The 24,058-nt window shown below is 39.4% G+C and overlaps 1 protein-coding gene, 1 long non-coding RNA gene and 3 other non-coding genes across 7 annotated transcripts in view; 4 read left to right on the forward strand and 1 right to left on the reverse strand.

Moving 5' to 3' along the window:
• The window catches only part of LOC108263720 (uncharacterized), a 134,898-nt gene extending 113,356 nt beyond the window's left edge, over positions 1-21,542 (reverse strand). The window contains exons 1-3 of one of the 3 annotated variants that reach the window (XR_008396249.1): positions 21,274-21,542; positions 1,042-1,110; positions 186-241 (exon numbers count right to left, since the gene is read on the reverse strand). This is a non-coding gene — a long non-coding RNA (uncharacterized LOC108263720). Of the gene's footprint in view, positions 1-185; positions 242-1,041; positions 1,111-1,329; positions 1,444-21,273 lie in introns of those variants that run through there. The other 2 variants (XR_001812253.3, XR_001812252.3) reach the window with 2 other exon arrangements.
• Positions 3,527-3,597, forward strand: trnag-gcc (transfer RNA glycine (anticodon GCC)). The gene has a single exon. It is a non-coding gene; the product is annotated as a tRNA-Gly (tRNA).
• trnag-gcc (transfer RNA glycine (anticodon GCC)) lies at positions 4,636-4,706 on the forward strand. Its single transcript has one exon. It is a non-coding gene; the product is annotated as a tRNA-Gly (tRNA).
• Positions 5,010-5,080, forward strand: trnag-gcc (transfer RNA glycine (anticodon GCC)). Its single transcript has one exon. It is a non-coding gene; the product is annotated as a tRNA-Gly (tRNA).
• Positions 6,248-13,132, forward strand: LOC108263719 (hyaluronan-binding protein 2). The gene is made up of 13 exons (XM_017464786.3): positions 6,248-6,405; positions 6,504-6,609; positions 7,070-7,156; positions 7,412-7,519; positions 7,663-7,779; positions 8,471-8,581; positions 8,676-8,847; positions 8,951-9,042; positions 10,151-10,766; positions 11,477-11,619; positions 11,725-11,859; positions 11,974-12,119; positions 12,483-13,132. The coding sequence occupies exons 1-13, from the start codon at positions 6,343-6,345 to the stop codon at positions 12,648-12,650; spliced, it is 2,064 nt and encodes a 687-aa protein (XP_017320275.3). The 5' UTR covers positions 6,248-6,342; the 3' UTR covers positions 12,651-13,132.
• Positions 21,543-24,058: the final 2,516 nt, after the last annotated feature.

Consider the following 24,058-nt stretch of genomic DNA (forward strand, 5'->3'; position numbering starts at 1 on the left):
TGGTCAGAGCATGTTCTCCACATGTCCGCTGGGTTTCCTCTGGGTTTTTTGCTTTTAATCCCACTTCCCATAAACATACTGGTAGGTGAACTGCCCCTAGGTGTGTGTGTGTGTGTGTGTGTGTGTGTGTGTGTGTGCGTCATGCCCTGTGATGGACTGGCATCCAATACAGGTTGTATTCTCACCTCACACCAAACGTTCTTCAGATCTACCATGACCTTGACCGAGATAAAGATCTCCGCTGAAGAAAAACGAATGAAAGGATTAAAGAACAGTCATACAAAGAGTATGGGTAACTTGAACCTTCCGTCCAAAACTAGATCCATTCTCCTAGCAATCCCTAAATTAGGGTTTGTCAATAATGTTATTGCAGGACAACAATACAACATATTCATACAGTATGGAACTTCACATACACACACACACACGCACACACACAGTATGCATGTCGTTTAGATAAGGTTGGTTAGGGTGTCCCAAAAGTGTCCATACATAGGGAAAATTAACATGGCTGGATCAGGAAGCTGTCGCGAAGGTTGCGATGGACTTCAACAGGGGAAACATGCCAAGAACATCACGCATGACACTGTCACCAACATGTGAACAAATTCTGGAGTGTTGCGGACCAACCGAGACGTGGACGTCCACGAACTTCCACCGGCGATGGCACAACCGACATGGCGCTGGAAAAACATACGCAATCCCCTATGTATGGAGGCGTTTGGGACACCCTGTAGATTAGATAATATTACAAATTAGAGAGTTTTATTGTCATTCTACCCATATACACGTATACAGTATAAGAAAATACTGTTTCCCAAGGCCTTGGTGTAACATTAGGATATCGAAGTCACAGACTTGTAACAGTGAACACATTCGTCGACATGTTGAGCAAAATATGAGGACGACAAAGTGGCACAATGAGCACTGAACAAGAAATATATAACATTTATAAAAACCCTAACTTTCTTGCTTGTGTTTCTACCCAAAGACATATATAACCCCAGCTTGACTTAATGAATGACTTAATAAATAAATCACCTCAAATGTTGGATAGATGGAGGTAATGCTGATGCTGGAGGAGTTGGGCTTTCACAGCTGGGAACATTGCTGTGTTAAAAAAAATAAATACATACATAAATACATAAAACACACACAGGGTACTGAACAGATTTTGGATGACGCTTTCTTTTCCTCTTCATGTTTGATTCATAACTAAACTAACTTGAGACTAAATATAAAAGTGGCTCTGTGAAACAACTTGCAACTAAAGCATCTTAAAATGAGATTAAATATAAATATATAATATAAAATATAAATATAAATAACCTCGAAAACCAAAGTAAACCTTTTTAGAGGAAAAATCTGTGAAGCTGTTTCCACAATTAGCGTTTTTCTCTTTCTTTCCAGAACAATTGACACCCGGCGCTCACGCGCGCTGTAACCATAGCAACGCTCTTACTAGTTTTAACCAGTATTTTTGTCCTCGCTGTGGATTTACAGGCAGAAAATCAACACAATTTGAACTGCTTGTGCGACGTCACATCGTGTATCGTTTAATGTGCCGGAAAATAGACAAGCTCTTATTTTTAGTCATATTTCAACTTTGGAATATCGGAAATAAAACATTCATCAAAAATCACGTCATATTAACTCACTAACGAGACCGGTGTACTGTCTATAAGGTGTGTTTTTCGCGCCGCGTGCCTCCAAACTCGCCACCTGATTGGTCGGGAGATGACGTCACTCCACGCCTTTATGAAGTTTGTGTTTTAAAGATTTTTATGTTTTTGTTTATTTTTTTCTACGTTAATCTGTGTTTATATCCTTTCCTGGCATTCATCTGATTATATTGTTTACATTATTGTCTCTGAGCTATGCTTATGATATTCATCTTGTTGATTTTTTTTTTTTTTTTTTTTTTTTTTTTTTAAATAAAAAAAGTAAGAAAACATTTCTCACCCAAATTCCAAGGAAATTAAAAGCTGATCTTAATTTATGGTTATCTGATGTATTATATTATATATTCTAATATTTATATATGTTAGCAGGTTCGTCTCACACCTCCAGGGTCGGGGGTTCGATTCCCACCGTGGCCCTGTGTGTGCGAGGTTTCCTCCCCAAGTTCAAAGACATGCACGATAGGCGGATTGGCGTGTCTAAAGTGTCCGTAGTGTATGAATGGGTGTGTGAGTGTGTGTGTGATTGTGCCCTGCGATGGATTGGCACCCTGTCCAGGGTGTACCCCGCCTTGTGCCCGATGCCTCCTGGGATAGGCTCCAGGTTCCCTGCGACTCTGTAGGATAAGCGGTATAGAAAATGGATGGATGGATCGCCGATTTGGATTGGTTTATTCTTCCTGGTAACGCACAGAGATGTATGCCCTACAGAGACATGCGTGTGTATGAGAAGAGGAATGAATTTAATGCTACATATAAAGTAATTCATTAACCAGAGATATAAGCAAAAGCACACATTAAGAGAAACACAGTGTCCCTCTCCAAAGCAAACTCTTCTGCTGCACTCCACTTTGTCCTTTGACGTTGCTGACAATTCAGGCGATGTTATCAGCATCCTAATTCCTCTGTCCTTCAGCTCATTATGATGTGTGTGGAGAAATCTACCTCCTCCCTGCGTCCTCTCATTTACATGCTAAATACGGCACCGTCCACCCACCATGCATCACTGACAGATTCCACCTTTACACAAAGCGATGTACTGAGGAGAGAAAAGGGAAATAAACAAGGCGAGAAATACACTGTCTGATCATTACATGTACTATGTCTAAAATGTGTCTGTCTTTATTTTGTCTATTTGGATTACTTGCTTATTGTGTGCACAAGTTACTATGATAAGTCAGGGTCAAGTTCCAGTGTCAAATACAAACAGGTGACAAAATAAAGGAAAATCCAATATAAAGTCTGATAGTCAGATGTTGGGCCACCACGAGACTGCAGAGCTCGCTTGCGATTTAAACATACTTTTTGAAGATTAATATTGATGCACTATCTGCACTTTAATGCACTTGATCTAATGTTTTAGGCGATTCTTGTTCAGGGCCAGAGTAGTTTTGGGGTATCAGGGACATTTATTTGCTAATATCAGTGATTCGCACAGGATTTTGTGAGACTGTGATAGGCAGACCTCTGACCCTGACCCTCTCATTTTTTGGAGGAGATGGTATTGATCAACTCTCCATACATCCCTACTGGATTGCTAGAGTTTGCACCCTGAAGTTGAAGAAAGATGTAAATACCAGGAAATAGAAGCTGAAATCCTAAACTCTTGTCTCAGATACATCTTTTGATCTCAAACCCAAATCTCTTTAGTGTATAGCACAGACAAATGAATTGGCCTTGCTGTTCCAGTAGTTTTGGAGGGTAGTAGTATGTTAGCTGTAGCACCGTGATACTGGAACTATATTTATTTACTTATATTATAATTGTGTATAAAAAGCTAAAAAGTTTTTTTTTAAAAACTGAGAAGAACTCTCACAGGGGATGCCCATAAATTTTCAATCGTCTCAGCATTGGTGGTTCAGTGGTAGAATTCTCGCCTGCCACGCGGGAGGCCCGGGTTCGATTCCCGGCCAATGCAGAAACATTTAGTTTTCTTCTACCATGTATAATTTGCCGATGCTTTTAGAAATATATGTCTGTCTTTTAGAGATGACTGGTGCGTTTAAAATAAATAAATCACCTAAAAGAAACGCCAGATGTCGTTAATTCATATTTGAGTCCTACAAACACATGGAAGTGTGGGCAGAGGTCAGCAAGGAAACGAGCCACAGACGTATTGCTCCATTAGGAGAAACACAGTGGCGGTGGTCCAAACACAAAGCACTAAGGAAAATGGTGGTATAGCAATCCTGAAGGGGCACTTTTCATTGATCTTGTGACCACCATGGTGTAGATGGAGAAGGACAATACAATGCAGCCCACTGTGAGAGTAAAAGCCAGAAGATACATGGAGGCATTACTCAGATATAAAACCATACTCACAGCACAGATTTTCCTGTCAAAGTACCTTCATACAAGTGACGTGGACTTGCTAACTGCTCAACACATGGTGATGGGAACTCAAGACAACTTGAAAAGGTTCAACTGGGACTCTGAAGGTGTTAAAAACAACAACAGATGCATTTGCAACACACTGGGAAAGGCTGAAAATGTTATCTTTGGATAGCTATTGTATACAGACAGTGAAGCTCCCAGGAGGAGATGTAGATGGTCATACTGTGTGTAATAAGTTGAATTTAGGAAAGGAAAAAATAGCATCAGTGGTTTCAAAATTTGTTGCAGGTGTATTGGGTGGCCTGGATGACTGGTGATGATTTACACAGAGATGGCCAACAGAAATTACCTAGAGTCCTGCGTGTGTATGAGAAGAGAAATGAATTAATGCTACATAAAAAGAAGTTCATTAACCAGATATATAAGCAACAGCACACATTAGAAGAAATCTTTGTCCCTGTCCAAGGCAAACTCTTCTGCTGCACTCCACTTTGTCCTTTGATGTTGCTGACAATTCAGGCGATGTTATCAGCATCCTAATTCCTCTGTCAACCTAGCAAAGAGAAGCACAAGCTCAGACCATCCTAACCTTTTGCATAATGTATAATAAAGGCAATAATAAGCATTGGTGGTTCAGTGGTAGAATTCTCGCCTGCCACGCGGGAGGCCCGGGTTCGATTCCCGGCCAATGCAAAAGTCCTTTTTATATATAAAAGGTTTTTTTTCTGTGTGTAATTTGGCATTTGGATTTGATGTGGAAAGTTGCATATTAGACGTGAGTTCAGGATTTCAGTGTTTACTTCCTGGTGTTTACATCTAGGTGTGTTAAACAACATGAAACTTAGAAAGTTCTGTATCAGACCACCCAATTTTTAGGTGAGTAAAAGTATAGGAACGAATACGTTTTGAAGTTAATTACAGTAAATAACACTTAATATTTGGTTATATCACTTGCTTGCAAAACTCGTGGACATCACCAACCTGCAATATCGTCAAGCATTGGTGGTTCAGTGGTAGAATTCTCGCCTGCCACGCGGGAGGCCCGGGTTCGATTCCCGGCCAATGCAAAAAAATTTAGTTTTCTTCTACCATGTATAATTTGTCATCTTTTCAGAAATTTATATCTGCTGCATTTAAAACACACAGACAGCTGAACAACACTTGAAAACTATGAAAGAGAAAGAAGAAATCTCAAGATGGGTTCAGCTTGATATTAAACCAAATACACTACTACCATCTGGTGGTCATTCTAAATATAGCTGAGATTGTAAGTTTCCAAGCATTGGCCTGGAGATCCTATAGCTCAACATTTCCTGATCACACCAGATCATGAAAATGCCACCCCCCCCCCCCCCCTTTTTTTTTTTTAGGAAAAAAACAATTCATGGCATAATAAAATGGAAACATGGAACATTGCGCTCCATGGAGTCCAGTATAAGCTGTATTCAAGGACCACTTCAAGGACTGATTTATTAAAAATGATGTCTGCTTTCAGTAGTATATAATTCTCCCACTATTCTACATCATCTCACTACTACTGTAAATACATTAGAGAGCAGATGGCCTGAGTAGAAGTCATGGTTCTAATAATAAAACATCCTTGAAACATGCAGAGGCCTAGTGGTGCACAACATCTGTGCAATGCCTCGGTTTGCCAGATGTTCCCAGCTGTTCTCCAATATGGTATTGACATCCTAAGAACAGAGCAGTAGGATACAAAATAGCGTCACATTCACAGTACAAGCGGATGGAGATGGAGCCCCCAACAATACACAAATACATTTCCCATGAGTTACTCATTTGTTATTAATTACTCATTTGCAAATAATTAACATGACGATTAACTGATCTTGTTATAAGATTAGCTTCCATAGACAAATGGAAATTGACTTTAAAAATAAATAAATAAACAAATAAGCTAGCGAGTTACTGTAGGAGTAACTCCCTGCTCGTTACGCAGATTAAGATTAAGCCGGATTTGGAATCAGAAACAATTTGTTGCTCTTCCTGATCCACTGTACAACATCTGGAATGAAAAAGAAAGAAAAAAAAACTAATTGTATACTACCACTAATAATGTTAATAGTATTACACGAGGATATGCATGTTCATTTCTTACTTTAAGCACATTTTATCCCAGCGTTCACTCAAAAGTCACAGGATTACTTTAGGTAAATTCAGGGGGCAAAGTGTGGACCAGAACAAACACTGTCCTGCTCTGTCAGCACGGCCCACACACATAACACAGAGGACCCTGACCTTACTGTGATTCAGCGAGTGGACTACAGAGTATTGCTTCGTGGTTTTGGCACTCTGACCAGCAGCCACCATGAAGCTCAAGCTGCTACTGCTGCTTCTTGTCTTCTTCTGTACCTTCATCATACCTGCACAGGTGAGGTTTAAACCGCCTTCAGGTCTTGGCTTTGGTCATTGTGCTCACTTTATACAGTTATATTTGCGCTCACTTAATGAATTTCCCTATCAAACCAGCTGTCAAAACATGACCACCATCCAAAGCATGACAAAAAGGATCACAAGGAGAAACCAGGGGAGAGACATGGCAACAAACATGGAAAGCGGCGGGGAAGAGTAGAAAGTAGGTGACATTTGAAACTTTTTACACTAATTATCCTTAAGGGCAAAGGTGCATTTCAACACGAATTTGCATGTAAACACACGTGGTATCACGTGGAATATGGAATCACGTGTGAAAATATATAAAGCATATGTGAAAATCCCACGCGACCATAAATACGCATGCACTACATGTGAAAAAAAAGACAACAACTTAAATGAAAATACACGAAACCCGTGAACGTCGCATGCGAAAAAGTTATTTGTGAACGTTAAAGATGCAGAAATAAATAAGTTGTGTGTAAAAAAAAAATAATAAATCACGCGTGAGATTAAATCAAATGCGAAAATCACGTTGTAAAAATAAAAACACACGTGCATTCAGTCACGCGTAACTGTTCTGTGGAATAAGACAAAACCCCTTCACACTTGACACTAACCCTTGAAATCATTTATGATATGATTAACTCTATATTTGACAGACCTGCAAGCTGACTACGATGATGACAGCAGTGATGATGATGACGAAGAAAGGGGCCAATGGCTGTTTCAGCTTCAAGGTGTCAGAGGTATGCGTCGGTGAATGCTTATGGATCACCGCTGGATGTTTTTTAGGCGCCCATTAGTATAATTCACGTTTAATTCTACGCTACTCCTCAAAACTCAAACTAGCACCCTGAAGTAATCGTACCCAATACGATCCTGTCTTCTGTTCAGTGCGGTTTGCAGAATTGTACAATTCTGTACATATTCACCTCTCATGATATAACCTATCTCTCCGTCTGTCTTTTCGTTATCTGTTTGATCACCTCTGGTCAATTTAGGGAGCTGCACCCCAAATCCATGCCTCAACAACGGACTCTGTGAGGAGAACCGAGGCAGATTTAAGTGCAAGTGCCCCAGACCTTTCAAAGGCAGGGTGTGTGAGAAAAGTAAGAGATCATCTGACATGAAAACCTCAACCTGAACGTTAAAATAATAATAATAATAATAATAATAATAATAAAAGTAAATAAGACAGTATTGAATTGATTCCATGTATTTTTCAGGAAGTAAATTCTTTTATTGTTTACAGGTAAAAAGGCCTGCAAGTCGGACACGTGTGGATATGGTCAATGTGTTCTTACATCGACTCCTCCTTACTTCGCGTGCAAGTGTAAAGCACCTTTCCAACCCCCCGACTGCAAAAAAAGTAAGATTTGTCCTAGCACCGCCCAGTATTGGTTAGAAGCTAACATCATACGAACATCATCAGTACTCCGTGGGGTCTCTTAGATCTGATTCCTGGAAAAATGTAGCTTTCTAAAAAAGCTAATGATCTTTCAAGTATGTAAGGAATGAAACATGATCCGGAATGTTGTTTATAGGAAATATAATATATAATGTCTTAGCAACAACAAAGTTGGTTGTTTTCCGATAACGGTACATAGTGGAGTATTTTAATCCTCTTATACCACAAGAGTGGTAGATTTTTATAGTTTTTTTTTTTTTATCCATTTAGAGTTACATTCACTGATGTAGACCATCCACGAAAACAAGTCAGTCACTTACTCTATATAATGGTTATAATAAAAGTTATATACAGCCATTACTGTAACTCACCAGCCTCCATTTTTTTTCTCTCTCTCTATCTGGAAGTTAATAAGAGAAACAAACGCAGCTTGCCATGTTCCCGAGAATCCGCAAAGCCCTCTGCTGTGAAGACTTTCCCCGGGTGGAACTCTTAAAATGATATAGCTTTAGCTCTGAGTGTTACAAAGTGTTGTATTTATATTTTTTTAATCCATCTCCGCATTTACCTTCGACGACACACAGTTTGACCGCTGTTTCAATTCGGACGAACTAACCAGAGCGCGTGTTTCGTCTGTGCTCTTTTACGCCAGTTGCCCCATGCCAGTTGAACCCATGTCTAAATGGAGGTACCTGTGAGAAAGATGGTCAAGACTTTGACTGTGTCTGCAAAACAGGTTTTACTGGAAAATTCTGTCAGGTCGGTAAGTATGTATTTAAATTAAAAACCATGGTTTATACTTCAACAACCAGACAGCTGAATCGGGAACTTTTATTCATTTAATTTTTTTTTTCGAGACCCAAATGACTGCTATAAGGGAAATGGTGAGTCCTACAGAGGGATGGTATCAGAGACAGAGAATGGAGATGATTGTCTTTTCTGGAATTCTTACTTCCTTCTGGGTAAAGGAACAAACCCATTCAATACATTGAACGACCCTCAGGGTCTGGGTCCTCACAACTACTGCAGGTATTAAGCTATGCAAGTCTTCACAGGTCTTTAGTCTTTAATCATGAGGGGCACGTCAACAGACCGCAGTGTTTGAAGCTCACATGTATTCCTTAAATCACAGAAATCCAGATGGTGAATCAAAGCCATGGTGCTTCGTACGAGCCGGAAGGAAGATAAGATGGGATCACTGCGACGTGAGGAAATGTCCCACTGGTAATTATGTTTCTCCATTCTCTCATTTTGATGCTACTAGATTGTATAATAGTACAGACACTTGTCTAGCCATACTAAATGAAGATTTAAAGATGCCAGAGGGTTTAATTAGTTTAACCAGGTGGTGTGAATTGGCAAAAAATCCCAATTTTCTGGAATATTTTGTCCTACCTAAGGATTCTTTTGACCTTTAGAGTCTTGACCTGATAAAAACCCTTCCTTGTTAGGTCCTTAGGCAGTAACCCATTTGGACTGTCACCGAACCATACAGACAAAGACACTGACTGTGTTGCCCAACCAGAGCCAATACATGATGCCAGGTTTCAGACCCCTAAATGAGATGCTGTGATTGGATATCAACAAAGATGCATGCAACAAAAAATCTACATTTAAAACAATGGCGTGAATATTTTTTTCCTCTACGAATTACATTGCACGGTAGTTACCGTTATGGTGATTCGTCTGGTATTGGTGCCTCACAGCTTCAGGGTCCAGCGTTCTATCCTGGGTTACTGCCTTTGTTGAGTTCATGTTCACACTATGTATGCATGGGTTTCATCCAGATTCTCGGGCTTTCTCCTAGCTGGGGTCGGTCTAACACACAACTGACCGTAATACAGCGATTAATGAACATGACTGAATGAATACATGGAGTTTCTTAGTGAAAATAGTTCACACTAGTGACATTATGAGGCTTGCCAGTTAGCCCAATATCTCTAGTTTCTCAAACAATTTGTCCTGCCAGCAGGGTGCCTGGTCTGGTAGAGGGAATGCCTGCCAGGGATTTCTTTTACCACTCAGTGGAACTGATCAAGATGAGCAGCGAAATGATTATCCCAAGTCTAGTTGAGTCTATGCAATTATATATATATATAGGATTCTACAAAGAGCCCTTAAGGATTCCCCCACACTTTTAGAAAACAAAGGGGTTTCGTAGGATAGTTAAGAATAGCTGTCTAAAGAAAACTCTTACTGATGGGTTCTATCAGAGGGACAAACCATACAACCTGGGATCAAAACCTTGCACCTTACTAGACAGTTCATATAACTTGGATGACCTGAAACCTTTCTTTTGTTGCTTTTTTTTTTGCAATTGACATTATTTTAGATGCCACCCCCACCACCCATCCGGAACCGAAGCCCACTACAGCACATTCTGCTGTCATTCACCCGACCATAAAACCCACCCCACCAGGTACTACAGAAAGTCCCATTCCTGGAGGTGACACTGATGGAAACCCCATACCAGCCAGTGATGCTACTGGAACCCCTTTACCAGTAAGTCACACTACTGGAACACCTTTTCCAGTTAGTGAGGCTGCTGGAACACCTTTTCCAGTTAGTGAGGCTGCTGGAACACCTTTTCCAGTTAGTGAGGCTGCCAGAACCCCTTTTCCAGTTAGTGCGGCTGCTGGAACCCCTTTTCCAGTTAGTGCGGCTGCTGGAAGCAACACACCAGGAAGTGACACCTCAGAAATCTTTACCCCAGGAGTCCCAGCTGCACCCACCATCCAGCCCATGGAGAGACAGTTTGCAACCTGTGGCAAACCCCAACCAAAAAGGCCAATAAATCGCATTTATGGGGGTATAAAGGCACTTCCTGGTGGTCAGCCATGGCAGGCTTCTGTTCAGCTCAGACCCAAAGCTACAGTCCTGCCCTTCAAACACGTATGTGGAGGCACCCTCATTAAGCCATGTTGGGTGTTGACTGCAGGACATTGTATGTGAGTACTCTCTAACGCGTACTGTATTGACCATTCACCAAGACATGTTTAGTGATCGAGGGAAGTCGGGTTTCTAAGGAAGTCAAAGTTTAGGAAGCGTTTTCCAAAAGATGTGTCGTCTTCCTGCTATTACCATGCTTCTTGTATCTAGAAATCGCAAACAGCAAATATAACCTTATAACAAGACACGAGACCGAAAGAGCTCCAATTGTACTATAATGAGACTAATGCAAACAGAACTAAGCAAACAGTATAATGTAGCTGCACGCTGGCCTTCGGGTAGTGTAATTAGCTCTCCGTTCATGTGTGTATGGCCTCTGTGCCCTCAACAATCCAAACACGTGGATGGATAGAGGACCAAAGGGTATTTTTATGAACTTGGGATTGCATTAATAATTTCCTAAGTATTGATTCCTCGATAAATTGTTGTCTATCCACTATTGAAGCAGCAGATGCCAGATTAGCCAAAGACGACCTAGAATAGTAAATAAACAGTAAATAAATGGAAGCGAAATAAATAGAAGCATTAGTACCAATGTTGCTAATGTTTAAGAAAATTCCACCATCGTTTTTTTTTTTTTTTTTTTTACTGTAGTATGGAAACACGCGCTGCTATCGCACCAGACTATTTTAAAACTTTACAGAAAATGTTTTTGTTTCTTTTAGAGTGGCTGCACTGTTAAGATTTCCAAACATGTGTGTTTTCACAGTGATAAGACAAAGGATTACCGAGTCGTTTTGGGAACTATTAATTTGGCGAAGAACGAGCCGACACAGCAAACGCTGGAGGTTGTAGAGGCCATTATTCATGAGCGATACAAAGAGACATCTGAGTCTGTCCACAATGACATTGGTGATCACTGTTTACTTCGCACATGTTGGTTATTGCCCTCGGGCTGATGTTTAATATGACATGACTGATATCTGTTATATTATTCTGCTATAATACAATCTGCAGCTCTGCTTAGGCTAAAAGACAGAAATGGGAAATGCGCAGAGGAGAGCCAGTTTGTAAAGACGGCCTGTTTGCCGAGTGAAGATTTTCCTGATGGAACCGTGTGCAGCATCTCTGGATGGGGGGCCACTTCTGAATGTAAGTAAGAGAATTTTCACGACTCTGAGAAGTACATTAGGAGGGTAAAAACTTTTTGAGAAAGACTACAGCATTGGACTGATTAAACAGACCGTCTTTATCTCTGCGTTTTAGCACTGTATGGCTCCAATCAGTTACTGGATGCTGATGTGTTGCTGATTTCCCAGGAAACTTGCTCCAGCGCTAAAGTATATGGGAACATCATAGATAACGGCATGGTCTGCGCCGGTCACTTGGAAGGTGGAGTGGACTCGTGTCAAGTGAGAAAACGCTCCAATCTTTCACAACGTATAAATAGCCGTAAAAGTTCCCTCTGCACAACAACGAGAAGATACGGACCTTTAGAAAGTCTCTTATGGAAAATATTCAGACAACATAATAGAGGCAGGAAATAAAGGCAAACAAATAACTCGAACTTCAAAGTGACAGAAAAATAAATACCAATACTAAAAGAATATGAAGATAAATACAGAGATTAGTAATAATATAAATAAAGCAACATTTTTTGTTGATGACAAATTTAAAAAAAAAAAAAATTGCTGTATTTATTGATTTAGGACTCTTCATTTTTTTTTTTTTTTTTTTGTCACTTTAACAGTACTAATGTCTTCTCACTCCGATAGGGTGACTCCGGAGGACCTTTGACCTGCGTGGGAAACCAGATACACTATATCTATGGCATCGTTAGCTGGGGAGATAACTGTGGATTGAAGAACAAGCCCGGGGTATATACCCGGGTCAAAAACTTTGTGGACTGGATCAACAGGACAACAGCTAGGGCGGGTGTGTAAATTCTCTCACTGTTAGAATAGTGCTGATAAAGACAAAACGGCGAGGTTACATAATACATACTGATCAGTTTGAGGTGCAGAGATTACTGCGAAACCAAATTATTTTCAGCATCTACGGAATTCGGTCATTCAATTTGAGAAACTGAGTATTCCTTCCAGAAACTGTTGATCAGAGGCCAAAAAAGTCTCAAATAAACCTGCTCTTGAACCAAATATACTTCATTACTGCATTAATACAATATACTGCATTAATGATCACTGCTGCCATACAGGGACCATTCACTAGAAGCCTCTGTTGGATCCGTCAAAGGTTCCACCTTTCCATCTTGGTAATCTGATGTCATTTCACAAGATGGCAGCAGAGTGCAGGTAGTTTTACATGAGTTTGGGTTTTATGTGTACTGGTTACAAGTGTTTTCTCCCTTTCAAAAACAAATAATAATAATAATAATAATAATAATAATAATAATAAAAGGAGTAATTTCTTACCATAAATCTCATTGGTTGGACTATTTTTTTTCTCCCATGACTTCTCCACAACTATTCTATCATTTCCGCTAACAGTTAATATATTCAGCTTACCAATTTAACGTAACGCACCATGCTACATGACTTGTGCAATAACTAGAATAAACGTACCAAGTGGTCCTCTCCTGAACTTGTAGTGTCCCTTTGTCCTTGTCTTGCTCCCTGACAAACAATAAAGCATGGCTGCCTATAATCAGTATAAGCCCGATTACATTTTTGGATTTCCAGGGAGTGTAGGAAAGACCACTGATCCATAAACTCCATCTTGAAGGATAATTTCCTGTAGAAGAAGCCGCTTAATTCCTCCAAAGTCCACGAGCAGGCATCAGGTGCATGACCGTATTTTTACCTTTCTGCCGGACTCCCAGTGAACTGACATTAATAAGGGAGTATTGCTGCAACATTTTAACATTGTTGTCCAAAATCTTGCTCTATAGTCTGCGATCGGTGCTCAGTGTGAAGATTAAACGCAGTTACAGACCTGGGAGCTGTAAAACACGAACTGTCTTAGGGAGAAATATTTAAGCATTTACTTTATTGTCAAAGTAACCTGAAGTTTTAGACGTGGCGCGTGTTATTTGCAACATTAAGCATTAACATCTACCTGAGGATCGCAGTAGGCATGACACCTGTCTGTGCCAGGCTAAAAGACTACCACTTTATTAATTATGTATAGATGGTGTGTAATAGTACAGGCCAGGGCTAAATGGGGGAATGAAGCTTTGGAGGCATCCCAGAACATGGCTGTTAGTGTAACAAGAGAACAGAGGGGTGTCATCCTGGGTTTCGTCAAACACCCCTTTGAGAAAATTGTTTTGACACAATTAAAAATGTAATTATTATCATCTCGATGGCCTAACGGTAAGTTAAGTTCCTGGAAAGGAAAAATGCTTGGCCCCAGGACAGAACCTACATTGCTGAACATCATTTGATCAAAAAGGCATATTGGAGTACTGGAAAACTACTCAAGTTGTTGTCATTGATCCAAACAGTTTACCAGTTTATAACTGGAATAATAACATGACGGGGATAATTTGGTACAATAAGAATCTTCCAGATTTCAGATGCAGGCTTTTTTAATGTAATTATACCTTGACCATGGTTTAAGCACTAGGATCTGCTATATTTTGGTTTCTGAGTACTAAAAATGGGGGTAGACCGAAGGTGCATCGGGGGCGTGTCTGTAACATGACTAACAGGTGTGTGGCAAATGGCGTTTTTTCAGTCGCCATTTGTATGATGAACATGTTGCGTTGTTTATTCCAAATATTTTTCCATGTTACTCATAAAAGGGGAACAATACGAATACTGACCCATGCAGCCATCAATTTTAACATGAGAGAATGCGAGGCAAATGGAAACGCGAGTTCGAAGGAAGGCGGATGCACTCTCTTATGATTACTGATCTCGATCCTACCAGCTTCAAGACGCTCTGAGGAGAGTCCTGATCTCTCAGCATGTGAATGTAATATTCCGGTACCTTATAAAAAGCAAACCTCAGTTCGTGAAGTTCTAATGTTACAGAGTTACCACGTATGTAAGCGCATTCGGCAGGACCAAACTTCGTTTGCTAAGCGGTGTCGGCCTAGGTGCACGAAACAGTAAACGGCCAGCAGACAAAACAATGGTCATGGCTAATACGTCGGCTATGCGCACGGCCGGGGAACTCATTTGAGCTGAAATAAACATGACTGTGCTCTGGCTCCTGTTGCTCGCAGTGCTTGAACAAAAGGCAGCAGCCGTCTGGGCCACTCGAATGAAAAAAAGGGGGCAGGAGGCCACTGTACGGCCTGCTCGCATTTCACCCATTCACTTAGGTTACCATCTTGCATACTGTACTTCCCTCTGGATGGGGAATGCTATCCGCTTATATCTCCGTGCCTAATGGCCGCCGCCTTTTCGGGAGTTTTCAAGCAGAAGGAACCGGCAGACAAGCAGAAATCGCTTAGCTAAACATCGAGAGCAATCTTGAAATAGAAAACTGGAATGGGGAGGGGGGGATTGCCTGGATGAGCTGAAATGTTATTTGGATGACACCCCGTGCATTAAAGCGAGGGAAAGGCTGTGTTGAGTTTCTCATTGAGAAGGCAGCAGCAGGACTCATTGCGATAAGGAAATAAGGCTAATGTTACCTGATCTGGTATAATGTGAACCAATTACCAGTCCATTGCACTTCATTACAGAACTGTAATAGGGAGCGGGGTCAGCTCTGCTACTGGAGCAGGCGAGGGAGAAATTTAGCGGTCATTGATAATATGATAAAAAGTGACAGGGAGAGAAGGCAGTCAAACAAATTATTGAAATTTACAGTGAGTAAGGGGAAACAGAATCGGGCCATTTAGGCAGCCGTGGGCCAGCGCTCGTCCAAAGCAGCTCGGTCAAACACAAAGAGGCGTTTATTGGTGGGGAAATCTAAAACGATCAACGAATTGCTCGAGACGCTGAACTTTAGACGCCTGGAACGGACACTGAAATAATTTGGGGAAGCGATGTTCTTTTGTGCAAAACACAAATGATCCGGTCGTACTTTCAGGGTCTTACTGGTGTAACAAAAATACATATTGTGTGACAAATCAGACAAGAACAGTGAAAAGGGGAACTTTCTCAGATATGTTGTCTACAAATTACTGGACTGGAATGTCTGAATGAAGGACAGAAAAACGGTTCTCATGTCATAGGCCGGGCTGGAAAGTACAGAGAATTGCAATACTCCATTGAGATTGAATGGTAAGACTGTCAAAATGTGCTTTGGTTGCTTGCATGATCGGGGTGCCATTTGTTTTCCGCTGATATTACTGTTAAAAATATGTATGTAGACTTTGTAAACAAAGTGCCCTTCACAACCTGCATGTTTCAGATAAATAACTTAATAAAACCTCTACAACATTTTGCCGGTCCCAACTCACTATAACTACACTCTATACTCACTAGGATGCTACCAAAGAAAGATCATGTGACTCCATTTAACCGCTCATGAGCCATCCACTATACAGCGCCCTCCACTAATATTGGCACCCTTGGTAAATATGAGCGAAGAAGGCTGTGAAAATTTGTCTTTATTGTTTAACCTTTTGAACTTTTGTTAAAAAAAATTCACAGAAATACTCTGCTCTCATGGATATCAAACAATCGCAAACAAAACACAGAGAGGTAGCCGTGTGGAAAAGTACCTCATGCCTAGGGTTAAATATGGTGGTGGATCTTTAATGTTTGGGGGCTGTTTTTCTGACAGAGGACCTGGACATTTTGTTAGGACACATGGCATCATGGACTCGATCAAATATCAACAGATATTAAATGAAAACCTGACTGCCTCTGACAGAAAGCTTCAAATGGGCCGTGGTCGGATCTTCCAGCAGGACAATGATCCAAAACATACATCAAAAATGGTGTACTGACCACAAAATCAAGGTCCTGCCATGACCATCCCAGTCCCCTGACCTGAACCCCATAGAAAACCTGTGGGGTGAACTGAAGAGGAGAGTCCACCAGCGTGGGCCTCGAAATGTGAAGGATCTAGAGAGATTCTGTATGGAGGTACGGTCTCAGATCCCTCGCCATGTATTCTCCAACCTCATCAGCGTTATAGGAGAAGACTCCGAGCTGTCATCTTTTTCCAAATGGAGGTAACACAAAGTATTGACTAAAAAGGTGCCAATAATTGTTGGCACACCTATATTTACCAAAGAGAGTTATTTTGGATAAACCTGTGTTGCGTTTGCAAGTGTTTGATATCCATGACAGCACCCCTATAAAATATTTGGTCACATGCACAAAATCATCCAAATTTCCTGAAGATCATGGGAAGAAGAAAAGTCAATTTAAAAAGAAACAAACTGACATTTCATTTATTATTAAAGACGTATATACACAACGTACACAACAATACACAACAATGTCACCACGACGTGAAACGACAAAACTCGCAGATATTCCTGTCCTTGGTCCCTACCAAGATATAGAAACATGCCCACACACACACCGACACACATCCAGGCCTACTAAAAGTGTGTAACGTGTAACAAAACGATTCTTCTGTTCTCTAGTCCTTAAAGAAAAAAAAAAAAAACATCAAACCAATTGCTGTCAGCCCTGCATTTTTCAATTCCTCTAGGTAATCAGATTGTGTTTACCCGGATGTGGACCATCATAAAATGTTATTAAAAACTTAAATGGAGTTTAGGCTGGGAAAAGATGGCACACGTGAAATGACGTGCAAACAGCATGGGGAGATTCCTATCGTTATTTGGACAGGCGCTGGACTGCCTGGTAAACGGAAAATTAGCATTGAGACTGTCTTGTGATGATAAGGAGCCCTGGTGGAGGGGAATGGCAAGAGGTGTGTGTGTGTGTATGTGTGTATGTGTGTAAGCTCCGGCAGATACAAGAGAGCTCAAGTGCTTGGTAAACTGAAGAAATGGGGTACTTACGGGAGTCTAATGTCAGGTTGATACCGAAGGCTTTAGGGGTTTTATAAGTAAATAAATAAATAAATAAATAACACGTAGAACGATATTGTCACGAGAGGAACTCTGAGTAGGAGATAAAAATACTTCGCATTCACACGTCCGTTCTTATCAAATACCTAAACGTATTCTGATCTTTTATCTCCTTTCCAGCTTTATGTGGTCCATTATAAACATGTCGAGTCCTCCGTCCGACAGATTAATAATTCAGAAAGAAAGAAAAAAAAAAAAAAGATTTCCTGCTATAATTTAAGTGGCATTTAAACGTCCAGTTCTGCTAATCGGCGTGATCTAAATAGGCAATACGACGAATACATGCTTCATTGATCAAACCTGTTGTGGCACGACTTATCGAAAGTCATAATCTTAAGCCACTATTTAAAGATGATTTTGCTTTCATCAGCTGTGTGAGTGTGTGGGTGTGTGCCGCTGAAAGCACATGGACGTGATAAGAGCTGAGTGTAGAGATTATGCACTTATTTATCTGTACGTGGACTGTGTGTGGTTCGAGGTGAGTTTGCCATGCCGAATGGAAAGTTGGCACTTTGTTCGTCACTTGTGGAAAAAAATCGATTCGCGTAAATAAACATTATTGCATTTGTAGGTATGAAAGGTTTAAACACAAAAGAAATACCGGGGGAGGGGGGGGGGACTCTCTATGAACTCCATAGGCATACATTCATAACATGTAATAATGCATGCGTATGGAATTACATTTTAAAGCAATGCTTATAATGCATTTATGAAATGCCACCATAATACGTTGTAGGTCTTGTGGACGTTCCACAATATTAAATATAACTGTAAATGGTCCCTGATATATATATATATATATATATATATATATATATATATATATATATATATATATATATATATATATATATATATATATATAAAGAAACCATCACAGAAATTCTACTGGGTTCCACTACAAATACCTTTAAAACCATCAGCTAACCATTAAATCATTACCATTATTGGCCTTTAGTGGTATCCACTAGACATAACGTGCTAACTATAGAAGGCAACAAATTCCCAGGGACCATTACAGTTTCCATTAAAACCAATACAATTCCCAGTATAACTATTAAAACCATTACAATTATATGAGCGTTTCTATTGTTTTTGTTTGTTAGTTTGTTTGTTTGTTTGTTTTCAGCAGGGGTTAAAGAGCAGGACGTATTGTTCATTGATAAATTACAAATTAGTATCATTGGGAGATCGTTGCAGCATAAGACGGATAAAACTCTTCGGGATGTGCTTTTATAGGATTATACGAAATCGACGTTAAGGTGGTAACAGTAACGCTGTTTCATATCGTGGATTATTTTCCTGTAACAGCATACCCCCAAGTGCTTTAATCCTTACCTAACCAATTGTAATGTCTTTGGACTGGTTGAGGAAACCAGAGTATATGGAGGAAACATGCAAACTCAACGTATACAGGGCATAGGAAGAATTCTTCGAACCCCCCAACCCTGGAGATGCGAGGCAAACATGCTAACCACTAAGTCACCGCATATATATATATATATATATATATATATATATATATATATATATATATATATATAATATTTATATTGTTTTGATAAGTCTATTTTGCCTTAAATAAGCTCCCAAGAACATTAGCAAGCCAGCTAGTTATACAGGTTTTAAATAACATCAAACTAAAGCAAATTATGGAGAAAATTCCCACACAAGGCTAGCTAGCTAACTAGCTATTAGATCATTTCCTAAACACAGCTGGATAGCTATGAGTTTTCGTTTGAGGACGTAATTTAATATTAGCGACACAGCTTTGCTACCTAGCTCATACTTCCCAAACACAGTTAGCTCGATTTATGTGGGAAATTTCTCTATTACTATTATCATTATCTTATTTTAGGATGTCCTTTAACGTTATCTAAACAGCTTTCCTAGCTAGCTAATACGGGAATGTATCCCAATCAGTTTTCCAGCTGTGCGTGGGGGGGATTTTCTCTATTATTTGCTTGTGTTTCACGTGTCCTTTAACATTGCTAAATAGCTTTGTTAGCTAGCTAATACCAGAATATTGCCCGGACATTTGTTTGGGTATTTCTGGTATTATTAGCTGTTGTTTGTGGAGGGTCTTTAACATTAGCTAGCTCCCAAAAATATTAACAAACCAGCTAGTCATACAGGTTTATCATCAACCACAGCTAATTGGCTAGTATGATGTAATATAATGTCAAACTAGCGAAAGTACCCACACAATGCTAGCTAGCTAACATCAGATACTTTCCTAAGAACGGTTGGCTATCTTTGTGTGAGGAATTTGCTTTATTATTAGCTTTAGTTTGTAGTTCATATAAGTAAAGTTCCCACACACTGCTAGCTAGATTTGTGTGGGGATTCCCTCTATTATTACCTTCTTTTAGGATGTCCTTAACATTATCTACACAACACTGTAAACTAGCTATTATTAGAAATATTACCCAATCATATCTAACTAGCATTGTATGGGAATTTTCTCTATTTTGGCTTTTGTTTGAGGATGTTCTTTAACATTAGCTAAGTAGTTTTGTTAGCTAGCTAGGAGTTTCTTTAGCATTAGCTAGATAGATTTGTTAGCTAGTTCATTTTATTAGAAATATTATCCAAATACAGCTAACCAGCTATGTATTTTTTTGCTTTTGTTTAAGTGAGTTCTTTAATGTTGGCGGAATTGTTTCATTGGCTATCGTTTTATTAACTTATTGCGTGGCGATCAACCTGTAATGATTAGCTGGATTGCTAATATTTTGGGGGCTATTTTAACACAACATATAACTTGCTATATGCGTCTGATAAACTGAGAGAAATGGATTGGGTTATGAGTTAAGATTACGATTCTTGTTATTTTTACGATGGTATTGGTGTTTTGGTGCTTGCACCATGATCTAGTTCAAAACAAGCTACTGAGCTGTACAGCTGATTATACAGTCAATTGTCCATACCATCACAGACTCAGGGACCTAAAGCAGTGTTTCAGTTCTGACTTAAAGAAAATAGTTTTTTGTCATTAACATTATTGGTATAGCATAGCATCAATGATATAACTGTTTTAAAATCCCATATCTTCATACACCAGTATTTTGTCCCAGCCCTAATTCGGTAGATAATGTTTTCCCATAATGAATTACACGGTCTGATTCTTACCCACTGTTTACAAATGTGCTGTGGATGTCTCGAGGCTGTCTTGTTTGTGCAAATAAAATGCAATTAATTCCATAATACCAGAAAGAGGATATTTCCTGAGGTCAGGTGCCACTCAGTATCACTTCAACTCAATCTCAGGTCCCACTTAGACATGCAGTATCTTTATTTTAGGGGGTTTAATTATAATTTTACGCTCCACACACACTGCAACAATGAAAAATGGGGTTCTTGTATTTCTCTACGACCCAGCCTGAACACTTTTTATTTTTTTATTTTTTTTACTTTCTTATCATTAGAAGCAAAGAGGTTTAGACCTAGCGAGAATTAAGCTACAGAAAGTGTATAACCCTCACTCTAAGTCTGCTATCACATTCTTTTTCTTTTTTCTTTTAGCTTAATCATGCTCTCTTTTACAATGATAATGAACAGTAATGTGATTATACTGATGTCCAATAAGTAATTACCTCATTCTAGAGAACAGGCTGCGGTAAGATTGAGTAGATCCCTTGAAACGCTACCAGCACCGATGGATTCATATAGCTCTCTTTTTTAAAAAAAAAAAAAAAGAAAAAAAAAACAAGTTCTCCGGTGCTGAGCGGAATCCTCGGTGCCGTACGAACGCTTAAGAGCCCGAACAAACAGCGTCTTTGTATCGGGCCTAACATGACACCCAACGTGGAGGAGGTAAGCTTCCTAAAGTTAAACGCATCGCTTAGCTCATTTTAAAGGGCTTTGAGCGGACGGTCGTTCGCCTGAAATATAGGCGGCTTGCTTCCTCCTGCTTAATCCAGTATTTAATTAGAGCGGGTCAAGGGCCGGGGTCGTGTGCCTGCCTGATCGGAGGCTGCTTGGACAAAGACGGCACTGATCGCTCGGTCATATTGCGGGTATTTTTACAGAGGGAGAGTGAGCGTGAATGGAGAACAGAGTGAACAGTCACATTCAGCTTGTAGTCAGACCTTATGCTCTTCAAATTAGCCTACCATATTAGTTATACATAGCACTCCATTATTGTTCGGCGAAAGAAAATAACAATAAGAACAGACTGTACTTTTCATTCAAGCTTCCCTATAAAGTGACAAAAATTACACCACAGAAATTTGCCAACAGGAAGCAATTTTTAATTCATTAAAGAACACCATGTATTACTTTTCATCTGTTTATACTTACATTTAATATTATGGAACGTCTACGAAAACGCCTGCAAGTTAGCTCCCGTTACGTTATAGCAGCTATAAACGTTCCTTCGGCAGCCATTTTGTCTCTCTCTTGAATTTAATATCCCAAAAACAAACAAAACAGTAAAAAAAAAAAAAAAAAAAAAAAAAAAAACAGATTGTCATGTTACTGAGCAACAAAAAAGTGCAAGTTCCTCCATCCTGAAGACTATCCTATGTCGGCGAACTTCAAGTTTCAGCTTTACCTCTGAGTGTTACAACGTACTGACACTGGAGACTCCTTCCATGATATGTTCAATGTTAAATAAACACCTCCTTATAGAAAACTTCACCGTGTCAATGTATTGAAACTTTGCTTACGTGGATCATCTGCCATGCAAGTCCCTGTGCTCGTTTATATACACCTTGCGGTCAGAGCAGCAAATGGGAATCAATCTACACCTTCCGGCCAATCAGATCCAAGAATTTGCGTATGATGTATGCACAAGGTGATTGTCACGCGAGGCACTTCGATTGCGTTTACTTGTGTTCACCTGTAAAGACTGACCAGCAGTAGGAGAACACCATCACACACTTATTTTCCTTTTCCACCTCTCCTCCACTTGTAATTCTGTCCAGCAACCACTAAAGGGCAGAACTCAACTATAAATTTCCATACGGTCCTTTTCATCTATGCATGTCAGGTTTTAAATATAGCAGCTTATCAGGAGCACCAAGCCCAGGCCAGACTTACAGAGAAATAAGTTCACTTAAAAAAAAAAAAAAAATTTAAAAAAAGATTATAAAATCCCATTAGTCGAAATATCTAGATGAATCCAGATGAGTGATAGGACAATCATCTTAAATGATTTCCAAACAGCCCCAATGTTAATAACCCACGATACTAAGTGTGATGTGTTAGGTCATTTAATTGATAGATACCACAGCCACGTTAGCGGAAGAAGAGTTCCTTGTGCAGTTTTCTTCATTAGAAGTGACTGATGACTGTGTAAACAGTATTTTAGGTGCACACTAAATGGCAAATTACAGTTACAAAGAGAAAATTAAGCTCGTTGCATTACAGTTAATGAAATAGGAGGCAACATGGCTTTGATGAAAGAGTCTTTAGAGGGAAATTGCATTTTTTTTTTTTTTTAAACCCTCAGTATTAACGATCCTTTTGCTGGAGGTTTTAAGATGCAGAATAATAGGCACTGATACGAATGCAGAACACACATAGAAAATGCACTCTGTTTATATAACATTAATAAAATATAATAAAACATTATTTATATATATATATATATATATATATATATATATATATATATATATATATATATATATATATATATAACTGAACCTTGTTAGCTGAACACATTCACCCCTATGAAACACATCCTTCAAATTTTTTGAAGATCATGGGAAGAAGAAAAATCTTTTCACGTTTCAGTTATTTCCAATAACTGAGAGAGTGATACCGACGCGGCCACTTTGAAAGTACAACCCTATTTCCACGATTTATAGATTAAAAGTGGATTATTATTTGATTTCAAAAAGTAAATCATTAGAAAGTCCTTCATGTCAAACCCTCATGTCATTAGCATATAGTTTGTATTTGCTAAATCTACACTATAAACCCCATCCCTGTCATTGCTTTAAGAGCAAAACGCAGCGTGTTAGCAATATACATATATATATATATATATATATATATATATATATATATATATATATATATATATATATATATATATATATATATATATATGTTTCATTTTGAAGACTTACAAGGGTAAAATTGCACTGCAACCGCAGAATTACCTACATAAAGATAAATGATAGTGAGGTGAAGGGCTGAGTGTTAGAGGTCCAGAACAAGCTCTCTAGAGTATTCTTCCTTTCTTTCCAGGATAAGAATAAACAAGGTTTTGGAGTATCATGAGCTTCCTGTGTGGTGTCTGTCGATGGTGTTTATAGTGGTCGTAGCTTGCAAACGACGGGCTCAGGATTAGCTCGGAGTCGAATCAATAGCAGGGCCGAGAGTGACGTGGTCATGCTCTCGGAAGATTTGAAAATATAAGGTGTCTAT

The sequence above is a fragment of the Ictalurus punctatus genome, chromosome 3 (assembly GCF_001660625.3).
Source record: "Ictalurus punctatus breed USDA103 chromosome 3, Coco_2.0, whole genome shotgun sequence".
NCBI classification, from domain to species: domain Eukaryota; kingdom Metazoa; phylum Chordata; class Actinopteri; order Siluriformes; family Ictaluridae; genus Ictalurus; species Ictalurus punctatus.

Bases quoted from the DNA above. Each gene is read 5' to 3' on its own strand.
- LOC108263719 (XM_017464786.3), top strand. From the start codon at position 6,343: ATGAAGCTCAAGCTGCTACTGCTGCTTCTTGTCTTCTTCTGTACCTTC. The intron at 6,610-7,069 runs GTAGGTGACATT...TATATTTGACAG, and splicing joins GCGGCGGGGAAGAGTAGAAA to ACCTGCAAGCTGACTACGAT. The intron at 9,043-10,150 runs GTAATTATGTTT...ACATTATTTTAG, and splicing joins CGTGAGGAAATGTCCCACTG to ATGCCACCCCCACCACCCAT.